Raw genomic sequence first — 11,286 nt, 5'->3', positions numbered from 1 at the left:
AGTTCTATTTCCCCAATGGCTGCTGGCTCTTCTCTGGGGTGGGACGAGGAGCCTGGCAGGACTGGGAGGCACGGCCTGGCTCGTGCTGTGGGGCTGGCTGGCATGCTCCAGCACAGGGCACGGGAGCTGCTCACTCCATCCCCTGCACCCACCTCCAATACCCACATGGAGCAAGGAAGCCCCCCCTGCCCACGCAGCCCTGGCTGGGCAAGGACCAGCCCCATGCCAGTACCCTGGCAGCCGCCTGCACCAGCCTAAGCCAGCGCTGGGCTAGAGAAAGATGGGAGAAGCCTGTGCGGGTGAGAGGAGGGGGCAGCACGAACCCAAGCGTAGCTGCTCTGGCCTGAAGCAGCCCCAAGGGGCTGCACTGGAGGGAACAGACGGGGCCACCCTGGCGCAGCAGGGACACAGTGAAGAGCTGGTTCCCCCACACCAGATGCAACGCAAATGTTATGGAGCAGAAATTCCACCGTGGGGCTGTGACTCATGAGCACTGCAGTCTCGCAGCAGAGACGGGCCGCCTCGGCTGGCACGGAGGGAGCAGAGCTGGGGCAGAGACACCCCAGCTCCTGCAGCTCTCGCACCTCAGCCAGACGCTCTGGTCCCACCCGCAGCAGCGCCCGGGGAGGAGGAGAGGGGCAGCCGGCGGGTGGGCTGGGGCAGGCCCTGGCTCCAGGCAGTGGAAAGCGCTGCGGTCAGCGCTGCTGGAGCAGCTATGTGAGAAACGCCGCCCGGCGTCTCAGCTATTTCCCCTGCAAGCAGCCGGCTGGGGCTTGCCGGGGGAGCAAATTCCTCTGGCGAGGCCAGGGCCGCCTGAAAGGAGGCCTGTTCTCCAGGGCGGGAGGAGCGAACGGGGGGAGCAGCGCTCCGAGCCACCCTTCGCCACAGCACCCCCAAGGAACTGAGCTTCTTTCATCTCCTAAAAATAACAGGCAGGGGCGAGGGCTGAGGAGCCCCGTCACGGGCAGGGCCTGGCTCGACGTGCACATTCCTCCCGCCGGAGCAGGGCCGGACACAGCCCAAGGCAGCCCTCGCCACAGAGCTGCCTGCCTCCCGCTGCCTCTGGCAGGGGCCAGAGTGGAGCAGGGGATCTTCCAGGAAGGCGAGGAACAGCCGGAGCTGCTCCTTCCCAGAAGAGCCGGCCGGGCTCTTGGCCGCCAGCTGCAGAGCACAGGGAGGGCCCGGCCGGTCCCCAGGGGCCAGGCTGCATGCGTGGGAGAGCAGCGCTCCAGCACAGACAGACAGCGGGCTGGGGGAGGGACAGGCAGCGCCAACGAGGCACGCATAGCCTAGTCCCAGCACAGTCTCCCACCTTTGGCCCTCCCCAACATCAGGGCCAGCGAGACGCTGCCCCGGCCATCTCAGAGTCCAGCATCAGCACCCCTTTCACCGTGGCCCAGAAAGCTGCTTCATGGGTGCAGATGTAGATGCAGACCTTACAGCATTTGCAACGCTCCCAGGGGAAGCACTCTGACGAGGCAGACATCTGCCACGTCCCTCTGGCCTCATGGGTGCAGCCACAGCAGCGAGCGCTGCCAAGGAGCAGCTCAGCTGCACCAGGGAGAGCCGCCCCGGCACAGCCTAGCCCGGAGCAGCTCCAGGGCCAGTGCCACTCACAGAGCAGGTGGCCTCACAAGCCATGGCTCGATGGGTGCCCACGTGTTACAGATGGAGAAGTCAGATCCCAGCCTGCGCGGGTGCCGAGTGGGTGGCAGGACACCTCTCCCCTAACACGGAGGAGATCCCTGGAGGCACAGCTGGCGTGCTCCTCCGCAGGGCAGGGTCCCCCACAGCCCAGCCTCCCCTAGGCAACTGCTGCTGCCGTGGGAAGGAGGCCACACAGCACTGGGGGTCCCTAGAAAAGTGCTTTATTTGAGTAGGGAGGGGAATGGTTGCACCACGAGTCCACCCAAGCACCAGGCCAGGCCCCTCTGCCTGGCCCCTTCCAGTCCCTCACAAACTCCGTCTCTTCCTGACCAGCGCACAGACACGGCTCGGTCCTGTGTCCTCGGCTCTCGGCCAGCACGGCCAGCCAGCGCCCGCAGCAGCCTGCGCGACAGCACCGCTACTCCGTGACCTCAGGGACGACGCTCACCAGCAAAGTGTCGTAGCCACGCCGCACCAGCAAGGCCAGGCTCTGCTGCGTCCGTACTGCCTCGTACACATCCTCTGCGCGGCGTGATGCCTGCCCGTTGATCTCCAGCACGACGTCACCTGCCTTCATCCCTGCCCTGTGGGGAGAACAATGACAGGAACGCACCGTCGGGCAAAGCAAACACTCAGCTTTGTCTTCCCAGAAGGAAGGGGAGCCAGGCACTACAGGAGGCTCGGGCTGCTGCACCAGGCGTTCCAGCCACACAGGTACCTTGGCCAACAGGACGCCAAGCATGGGCAAGGGTCACCAGTCAGCTTCTGCTGCAGACTGATGGCTGTGGGGCCCAAGCCCTGCTGCTCTGGAGCAGAACACTCAGAGCTAAATACATCCCATCCTGCATAGTTGCTCTCCAATGCCACCCCCCCAAGGCACAGGGCAGCACTTACTGATGGGCCGGGGAGCCAATGATCACCTTGTGGATTAGCACTCCGTAGGAGACATCAGGAAAGCTGGGGTCACGCAGCTTCAGCTCAGCCAGGATGCTGCAGAGTGAAAATCAGCATCACGGTAAGGAGCTGGGAGGCAGAGCAGGGCTCCCACCCCACCACGGCTGCACAAGCTTGGAGACTGAACCTCTCCTGCGTCCCTGCACGCTGCTAAGCACAAGTGACCAGCTGCAAAACCCAGAGGCACCCAAACACCACCTTCTTCCTGTCAAAAACTAGAGGACAGAAGTCCTAACTGTGCCAGGGAGAGCTGGAAACGACCAGCGCAGCCGCCAGCCGGATCAGAGCTGCTGGTGAGGCAGTGCCCCTGCCCGAGCAGCCCCGCGTCAAACCGCCCTTCCTGGTACCAGATCGGGCCCTTCCCTGCGGCAGTTTCCCGTCTCCGCCTTTGGCGGGTAGGACACAGAACAAAAGCTACGCCCCCTCTTTTTGCCAGATGTGTCAAGCAGAGGTATACCCACACCTCTCCCCTGGAGTCTACAGACTGAGCAATCCCAGTTCCTCCGATCTTGCCGCAGATTAGGTTTTCTAAACCTAGCTTCAATTCTGCCCCTCTCACTGCTCCTCTTTGGACTCTCTCCAACTGCTCCTCACCCCTCCTGAAAGTGTCCAGAACTGGACGCAGTGCTCCAGCTGGATCTCACCAGAGTGGAGGGACCGTGCATCGTGTAAACAGCATTCTTCCCTCAAACACTGTGCATCAGCTCCGATCCGCTGCAGCCCCAGAAATTCTCACGGTCTCTCTGCCCAGCTCCTTGCTCCTTATCAGGTACCTGCTCTCTCGGTTATGGCTCCCCGTGTCGCACTGGTCCTTGCTGAACTCTACTGTACTTTTTCACAGACCTTTGCAAGCTGCCATTCTTGGTTTCACATCATCACAGCATGGCTGAGGTCGGAAGGGACCTCTTGAGATCATCTAGCCCAACCCCCAGCTCAAGCAGGCTCAGTCAGAGCAGGCTGCCCAGGACTATGTCCAGTCAGGTTTTGAGTATCTCCAAGGTTGGAGACTCTCCAACTTCTCCAGGCAACCTGTGCCAGGCTTTGACCACCCTCCTCACAGTAAAAAAGTGATTTCCTGTGTTCAGATGGAATCTCACGCGTTTCAGTTTGTGCCCGTTGCCTCTTGTCCCGTCACCGGGCACTGCTGACAGAACTCCCGATTTGATGTGGTCTGCACGTTTACTGAGTCAAGTCTGCTTCTTCCCCTCAGTCACTAAAACTGAACAATACATGCCTTTAAGCAGGTCCTTGTACAAACATAGTAAATGCGTGATTTTGTGATTTTAGGCTACATAGCACTAAGAGTGGCTGCACCTGGTTGTGGTGGGTTGTTGACCCTGGCTGGCAGGTAAGTCCCCACCCAGTTGCTCGGTCAGTCCCCCAGCAGGATGGCGGAAAGAATTTGAAGGGCAAAAGCAAGAAAACTTGTGCGTTTAGATAAAGATAGTTTAACAGGCAAAGAAAGAGAGAAGAGGAGAGGGAGACGGAGAGGGAGACGGAGAGGGGAAATAAAAAAGCCAAGTGACGCAAAGGCACTCGCTGACCACCTCCCACAGCAGACTGATGCCCAGCCAATCCCCGAGCAATGGCTACCTTGGAAAAACGCCCCCGGTTTTACTGCTGAGCATGTCGTCACACGGCACGGTCAGTTCAGGCCAGCCGTCCCAGCTGCGTCCCCTCCCAGCCTCCTCCCTGGAGGTGCCAAGTGAGAAACAGGGCAGGCCTTGACGCTGCGTAAGCACTGTTCAGCTAAAACATCTGTGTGTTACCAGGTTTTGGTGACAGATCTAACACGCAGCACCACGTGGGCTGCTATGAAGAAAATGACTCCACCCCAGCCAGACCCAGTCCACAGGTCAGTCAGACGAGGGGTCCGTCTTCCCCACCACCCTATCACCTACAGTGCCAGCCGTGGATGAGATCGTTCCCCAGATACCTATGGCCTCCAGCTGCCTGGCTCAAGAGGCTCCCGAGCTGTAACGCTGCACCTTTGCATTTGAAAGCCAGTAAGATTTTTCTTCTGTAAAGTTTTCTAGTTGCTCTTTTGAACCCTGCAACATCAGCAAGTTCTATCACACATTGCATGAAGAACCAACCCATGTTTTGGGCGTCCCTCTAGTAACGGCCCTGACCAGCAACACACCCCAGCAGCAGCTTCTTGTAGAACCTGTTCCCAATAATCGGCGCCTCTTTCCTTTGCTGGTTTCAAAGCCCTTTCCTCAGTCCCTACTTACTGCATGCTGTAAGATGACTGCAGAGGGCTGTGCTAGCCAGGGCCCTGTCTCTGCCCGTGGCTTTCTGTGGCCAAGGCGAGGGTACCTATGAGCTCCACCACAGCTGAGCTCACAGCCATCGGCACACCTCCGTTCCCTCCAGGCAGCAGAGCAAAGGCCTGCTGTCTCAGGCAGCTCCTGCCTGCCAGACAATCTGTGCAGCGGGACCAGGATGCCGAGGAGCTACCAACATGGAGCTTCTCCTTCTTCCTGTGCTAGGGCAAGTTTCTGGCCTTTCAAACGAGCACGTTCAGACAGCGTAATCACCCGATTCCAAGGCGAGCGATCCCTTGGTGGGAGACCTTCCCAGCAGCTGGGCACAAACAAGCCTTGCGGTCAGATGGTTTCCCAGGACCAGCTGCCAGACTGCTCGCTGGCTATGCTGAAGCTGGACCTGCTTCCCAGGAGCCATGTCCTAAGCACTTCACGCTTCTTTCCCTGACAGACTTCATCCCGCACGCCTGTCCAGTGAAGGCGGGGGGGTTGGGCTCCCACATCCCACAGGTTTTGCTGAATACCAGCACCATCTACTGGGCATCTACTGGGCATGCCAGCAATGCTGACCGTGCTCTCCCACCCACCCCACCGCCCCGAATGTCAGGAGGCGCAGAGCATCTGCTCGTCTGCTCGTGTCCCAGGCAGGAACCCCAGAGACTGCTCGTGGCCTCCAGAGGTGCAGGCAGCCTGCAAACCCAACCAACACACATGAGCCACGAGAGCTTTAGCAAGGGCAGAGCACAGCCCTGGAAGGCGTTTCTGCCAAGGACACTACAACCACCAACCCCACTAGCATGCTTAGCCCCAAGAGCCAGTTAAAGGTCTCTTGAAAGACGGCTGCAGGAGCCAAGGAACCAGAGCCGGCACTCTGTCCTTGAAAAGGAGAACTGCTCTCAGAGGTGAGAGTACAGGTCTAGCACGCTCCTAACACACGCACTTGCTGCACCTAGAAGGCTGCTGGCTGGCGTTCCGGTGTAGCTCCTGCAGCAATTCCCCTGCAGGGCTCGCAGCCCTGAGAGGAGCTCCGTGCAGGCCTGACCAGGGCCATCCAGCCCTCGGCACGGCACAGCTGCCACTGCCTGCAGGGCACCTGTGTCAGGGTGCTCGGCTGGCTGCCGAGGCCACAGGCACACCTTGGGGACCGGCTAAAGCAAGGGCAGCAGGTGACCCTTCCATCAGACCCAAGGAGGTTGTCTGTTCACAGCGCCCTTTGCTGACCAGAGCGTTCCTTGAGATGCAGAGGTAACACAATGGCCTTTCCAAGCCACAGCCACGAGGGCGAAGAGTCTTAGGCCCACAAGAAGTCATCCTCTTCCCACTTGCCAGGGCTGTACTGGTCACCACCATGATGACTTCTTTCCAGAGGCAGCACCCAGCCTCCCTCCTGACGCCCAGGAGCCTCACGCCACCCTCTGGGTCGCAGCCACGCTGTGTGTGCCAACACAGCCTGCTCTCCTACCTGTTCACCTCCTCCCTCAGTCTACTACTGAAGGCAAATTTGCCATTTCTTATTCTGAAAGTCCCATATTCTAGAACTGCTTCTGCACCACAGCAATTCACCTGGTAGATCCCTCCTCCCAGAGAGTACAACTTGCCCAAATCTTTCATCACAACTTTCAGTTGGCACGTTGCATATCTATTAATTACACAACGTTTCTTGTGGCTTTTCATTCATGCTGCGTTGCAAGGGCTCTTTATCAAATTCTCCTCGATGACAATTATAGACTGATCTGGCACTCTGGGGGTAGGTTCAGGGACTTTTTATCTGCTTGCAGATTCTGCTACAAGTGTAGAAACTTGCAAGCTTCTAATTCACCTCTGACACAGCCTAGAGTCTAAACACAACAGGAGCAAAAAGAGATTTGAGAGTGAATGCTTAAGCTGTGAAGATGATCCTCCCCAAAAGAGGCACTGTCAGTTTGTCTGGAAGATCCCATCACACAGTCACCACGCCCCAACAAGACCGGTCTGTTGGCCCCCGACTTTCAAACACGTACCTGGGTGTGAGAGTCAGCATCATCACTCCTATGTAACGGCGCTTTGTCTCTGTATTGCCAAACCAAGAGCCTGCCGAAGGAAAGGACATCGAATGACAAGGCTGAAAACAGACACGCACTCAAAATAGTGCTGGGCTGAGCCAGCCGAGTCACAAAGCCCACACACCTCAAGGCAGACACCATGCGGAGGGAGTCATCCCGATTCCCTACCAACAGCTTATTTAAGTTCCATTTACCAGTTAGAGCTTTATAGGCATTGCATACTTTGCTTTCCTGGTTTGAGTTGTAGTTTTTTTGACAGAGAATATCACTCCATGGTGTCAACGTGAGAACCAGAAAGCAAGAGTCTGCATTAAACAAATTATCACAAACACAATGGAACAAAAAGGGGCAATATTCTACAGGACTAAATTAACTACCTGTCCTTTATGATACAGCTGAATCCTGCACGCACAAGGCTAAGTAGCCCCCAGTTTCCAGGTCATCCTTTCCCTTTTTTGAACGCCAAATAATGGTCCACTGATTTTCCCATATGCTGAGATCTACTGAAAAGTAGCAACAAACGAAAAAAAAATCCTCACCTACTCCTGGGGCTTTAAGTGCAAGCTACGTGGGACACTTTAAAAGCCTTTACCTGCAGCAGATGCAGGGCAGCACCCTCCTTGCAGTTTGTGAGGCCCCTGTGGGCAGGGAAGTAGCAGCACAGCTTTCCCAAGGCAGAGGGGAATTTCATGCCAGATGGCAGAATCTTCTTACCCCCAAAGACTCTTTCTCCCGCTCTGCTTTCCCTTCTCTCAGAAGAAGAGCCCAGAGCCCAGCTGTGCCAGAGCTTCCCTCTTTCATCCTCCTCCTTCTGGCCTCCTTCCCCCAACACCGAGCAGGGAGGCACCCAACTCACTTTTGCGCTGCTCCTCCTTTTGCAGGAACTTCCGCAGCCGGTCTGAGGGGATGGCAAAAGAGATGCCCGATGTCACCTTCATAGTGTTCACCCCAATCACTTCGCCATCCTGCAGAGGAAAGGGCACTGTGCTATCCAGCCTGCATCGCTGCGGAGAGGAGGGGAACTACCGGGCAAGTCTGGAGTCCCGTCTGTGCGCCCACCCCTTCCCAGCCTGCCCGACCCTGCTGAGGCTGGGCAGGGACCGGTCCCACAGGCTGCAGCCCACGCAGCCCCTCCCTCTGCCCTGCCAGCACCAGCCATGCCTGCCTCACCAGGGCAGGGCTCGGCTCCGCCGTGCCAGAGTCCTGTCGACTCAGGCTCCCTGAAACAGACGCTGCACGGGGCTCCCCCACTGGGCTGCTCCCCCGCTCCTCCTCACAAGGAGCCTGGTACATGCAGAGTCCCTCCCTCCCGGCAGCTGTAGCACACACAAGTGCTCCCACTGAGGGGCACCGAGCTCCAGGGGCACAGACCCGAGGGCACGTGGCACCTCTCTGCCCTGGCCATCGAAGGTGCAAGCAGCAGAACTTACCAAGTTGACGAGGGGTCCCCCGGAGTTCCCAAACTGCAGCAGAGGAGAAAGGAGTAAACAGGCCATGAAAGCGACACCCTCACACAGCAGGACCCGCGGCAGGGAGGCAGAGTCCAGAGAACAGGGTCAGGCCGAGAAACACAGCCAGTGCCTCCTGGGTGACCGGCCAGAATCCCTTTGTCTGCCAGTGCTCTGTGTCCAGCCTCCTCTGACCTCACGGCACCCCCAGCCCTTCCCCAGCTCCCCCCTCCCCAAAGAGGGCAGCCAGGATGAGGGGCCAACCCGCCGCGCCCTGCAAGCTCCCCTTACATCGATAGCAGCGTCGGTCTGGATGTACTCCATGTCAGAAGCAGTCAGGCCCAGCTCCCGGCTGCCCCGCTGGGCAGAGCTGACGATGCCGGAGGTGATGGTGTTCTGCAGGGCGAACGGGCTGCCCATGGCCACCACGAACTCGCCCTGCCGGACCTCGGAGGAGCGCCCAAGGGGCAGGGTGGGCAGCGGGTGCTGGAAGAGAGAAGGTGGGTGAGCGGATGGGAGGGAAGGAAGGGAGCCTCTCCACAACTGCGATGCACACCTTAGGCTTGATCTTGATGGTAGCGATGTCTGCAACCTGGTCCACATCCTGCACCACGGCATCATACTGCTCGCCACTGGCCAGCTTCACCCGCACGCGCCGCCGGTTTGCCACCACATGCGCGTTGGTCACAATGAGCCCATCCGGAGACACCAGGAAACCCGAACCGTTAGAGATGGGCACATCCCGGCCCGAAAAGGGGTGCCTGCAAGGTGGGCACAGGTCAGGGAGGGGTGGCAGGGACCCTGAGGGGACTGGTGGGGTCTCTGGGGATGGGGCAGGCAGGGTGGCCCGGGCTGGTAGGCCTGGAAAGAAAAGGGCAATAGTGAGGATGTCGGGGCAACAGCACGGTGGGAGAGACTCCTTCACTTCCCCGTGAGAGGTCCCCATCTCAAGGGTCCGCACGAACACGCACACAAGAGGGGAACAAGCAGGAAGATTCAGGAGCCCATGCACAACTGCAAAGGTACGATCCCACGGGGACTACAGAGGCACGGTGGGCAGCTTACACGAGCGGAGAGCTGCAGCGGATGGCGCAGCTCTTTGGGAAAGATCGGCAAGGAGGTAAGTAAAAGGGGTTGCGATCTGCACAAAGAAGTAGCCTGAACACACAGAGCCTTGCCTCGGAGCAGGTAATAACCACTTGGGAGGTGACGGGTACATCTTTAGACAGCTAGAGAGGAAGACTCGTGATTGCAGGTCCTGGTCCCCAAGGGGAACACGCATCACCCTGACCTCTGCGGAAAGGCCTGGTGCTGAGTGAGGCAAGGGACCTAGTGACACAAGACACAGAAAGGGCTGAGGTGCTTGGTGCCTTTTTGCCTTGTTCCTTGGGCCTCCCAAGTCCCTGTGCCCACAGGCAGCCTGTGGGAATGCAGCATCACACAGAAGATGATCAAGGGAGGGATCGCTGAAGCCAGCTGGACATGCACAAGTCCACGGCACCAGACAGGACACACGCAAGGGGGACGGCTGATGTCCCTGCGAGGGTTCAAATGTCACAGTAGTAAAGAGGGGCTCCCGACGGCTGGAAAAGGGCAAATGTCAAACCACCCTGCAAGACTGCCAAGGAAAAGGCTCCTGAGAACTGCAGGTCAGTCAGCTTCACTCCCATCTCTGGGAAAGTTACGGAGCAAATGCTCCCAGAAACACTTCCCAGCACACAAGAAGGGGACTGGGAGCAGCCAGCACAGACTCACCAACAGCAAACCATGCTCGACCAACCTGGCTGGCTTCTGCAAACAGATGAGCAGCTGTGCAGGTGAGGGGGGAGCCGTGGCTATGGTTTACCTTAAGGAGGCTCTCGGCACGGTCTCCCGTGGTACCCTCCTAGCCACGCAGGCGACATGCGGGCTGATAATCAGATAAGGTGAATGGAAAACTGGCTGGACCGCCAAGGTCCAAGTCCAGGTGGCGTTCAGCTACCAACACCAGGCCTCAGGAGCCGAGGGAAGGACCAACACCGTTTAACACCTTCCGTGTTCATGAACCGGAGGCTGGGACACTGCAGGCACTCAGCAAGCCCACAGGCGACACCGCACTGGAGGGAGCGGTCAGCAAGCTGAAGGGCAGAGCTACTGTTCAGAGGTGCCTTGACAGGCTGCCGAGGACATTATGGAGCTCAAAGGTAAATGCAAGGCGCTGCTCCTGAGCCAGAGTAATCCTGCGCCACGGGACGGCCCGGGGCTGCTGCCCGCAGGCAGCTTTGCCGAAGCCGTCCCGGGGGACAAGGACGCGGCGCGGGAGCAGCGTGTCCCGGCGGCCAGGGGACGGATCCCTCCCGCCCGCGGCGCTTCTGGGACCCGACCCGGGCGCCTGGGGAGGAGAGGGCCGGGCCGGGGGCTGCCTGCGCGGGGGCGCTGGGAGAGCGGGGCCAGACCCCCCTCGGAGGGGCAGGACGGGAGGGGACCGGGCCGGGGTCAAGGGGGAAACTGCCCCGCCGGGCAGCGGGGAGGCCGGCTCGGCGGGGGCTGCGGGGCGGGCGGGGGCGGCCGCCCGGTGCCGGTACCTGCCCACGATCTCCACGTAGACCAGCGCGGGCGCCGTCTTCTCCACCACGTCGGCGATGAAGTTGAAGGCGGCGCGGGGCGAGGCGGGCGGCGGGGCGGGCACGGCGGCGCGCAGCGCGGGCAGCGCGGGCCGGCGGCCCTCGCCCTCCCGGGCCCACAGCAGCACCAGCGCCGCCGCCCCGGCCCCCAGCGCCGCCGCCAGCGCCCGGCCCCCGGCGGAGGGGGGAGGAGGCGGCGGCGGCGGGGGTCCCTCGGCGGCCCCGCACAGCGCCCGGCACCACCGCGCCGCGCCCGGCCGCAGCGGAGCCCGCGCCCACCGCGCCAGCGCCGCCATGCTGCTGCGCCCCGCCCGCGGGGCACGCT

At 60.1% G+C, this 11,286-nt stretch overlaps 1 protein-coding gene across 4 annotated transcripts; it reads right to left on the bottom strand.

The window, feature by feature from the left end:
* Nucleotides 1-1,852: 1,852 nt before the first annotated feature.
* On the bottom strand, nt 1,853-11,257 carry HTRA2 (HtrA serine peptidase 2; the record flags this gene model as incomplete). 4 transcript variants are annotated; one of them, XM_082315428.1, is made up of 9 exons in its annotated part: nt 1,853-2,231; nt 2,542-2,637; nt 4,195-4,293; nt 6,869-6,938; nt 7,767-7,875; nt 8,341-8,373; nt 8,650-8,844; nt 8,915-10,475; nt 10,923-10,991. In XM_082315428.1, 8 exons carry the CDS (start codon nt 9,302-9,304, stop codon nt 2,066-2,068), a joined length of 1,158 nt encoding a protein of 385 aa, XP_082171554.1. In that variant the 3' UTR covers nt 1,853-2,065. The 4 variants fall into 4 exon arrangements, with proteins under 4 accessions (XP_082171554.1, XP_082171556.1, XP_082171555.1 ...); XM_082315430.1 differs by having other exon boundaries at nt 8,915-9,687; nt 10,923-10,972; XM_082315429.1 differs by lacking the exon at nt 10,923-10,991 and having other exon boundaries at nt 8,915-9,687; nt 10,205-10,875.
* Between the last annotated feature and the right edge of the window lie 29 nt (nt 11,258-11,286).

This window comes from Platalea leucorodia, assembly GCF_965183815.1.
Source record: "Platalea leucorodia genome assembly, chromosome: 6".
Classification (NCBI taxonomy): Eukaryota; Metazoa; Chordata; class Aves; order Pelecaniformes; family Threskiornithidae; genus Platalea; species Platalea leucorodia.
This window is presented reverse-complemented; position numbering and strand designations above follow the sequence as displayed.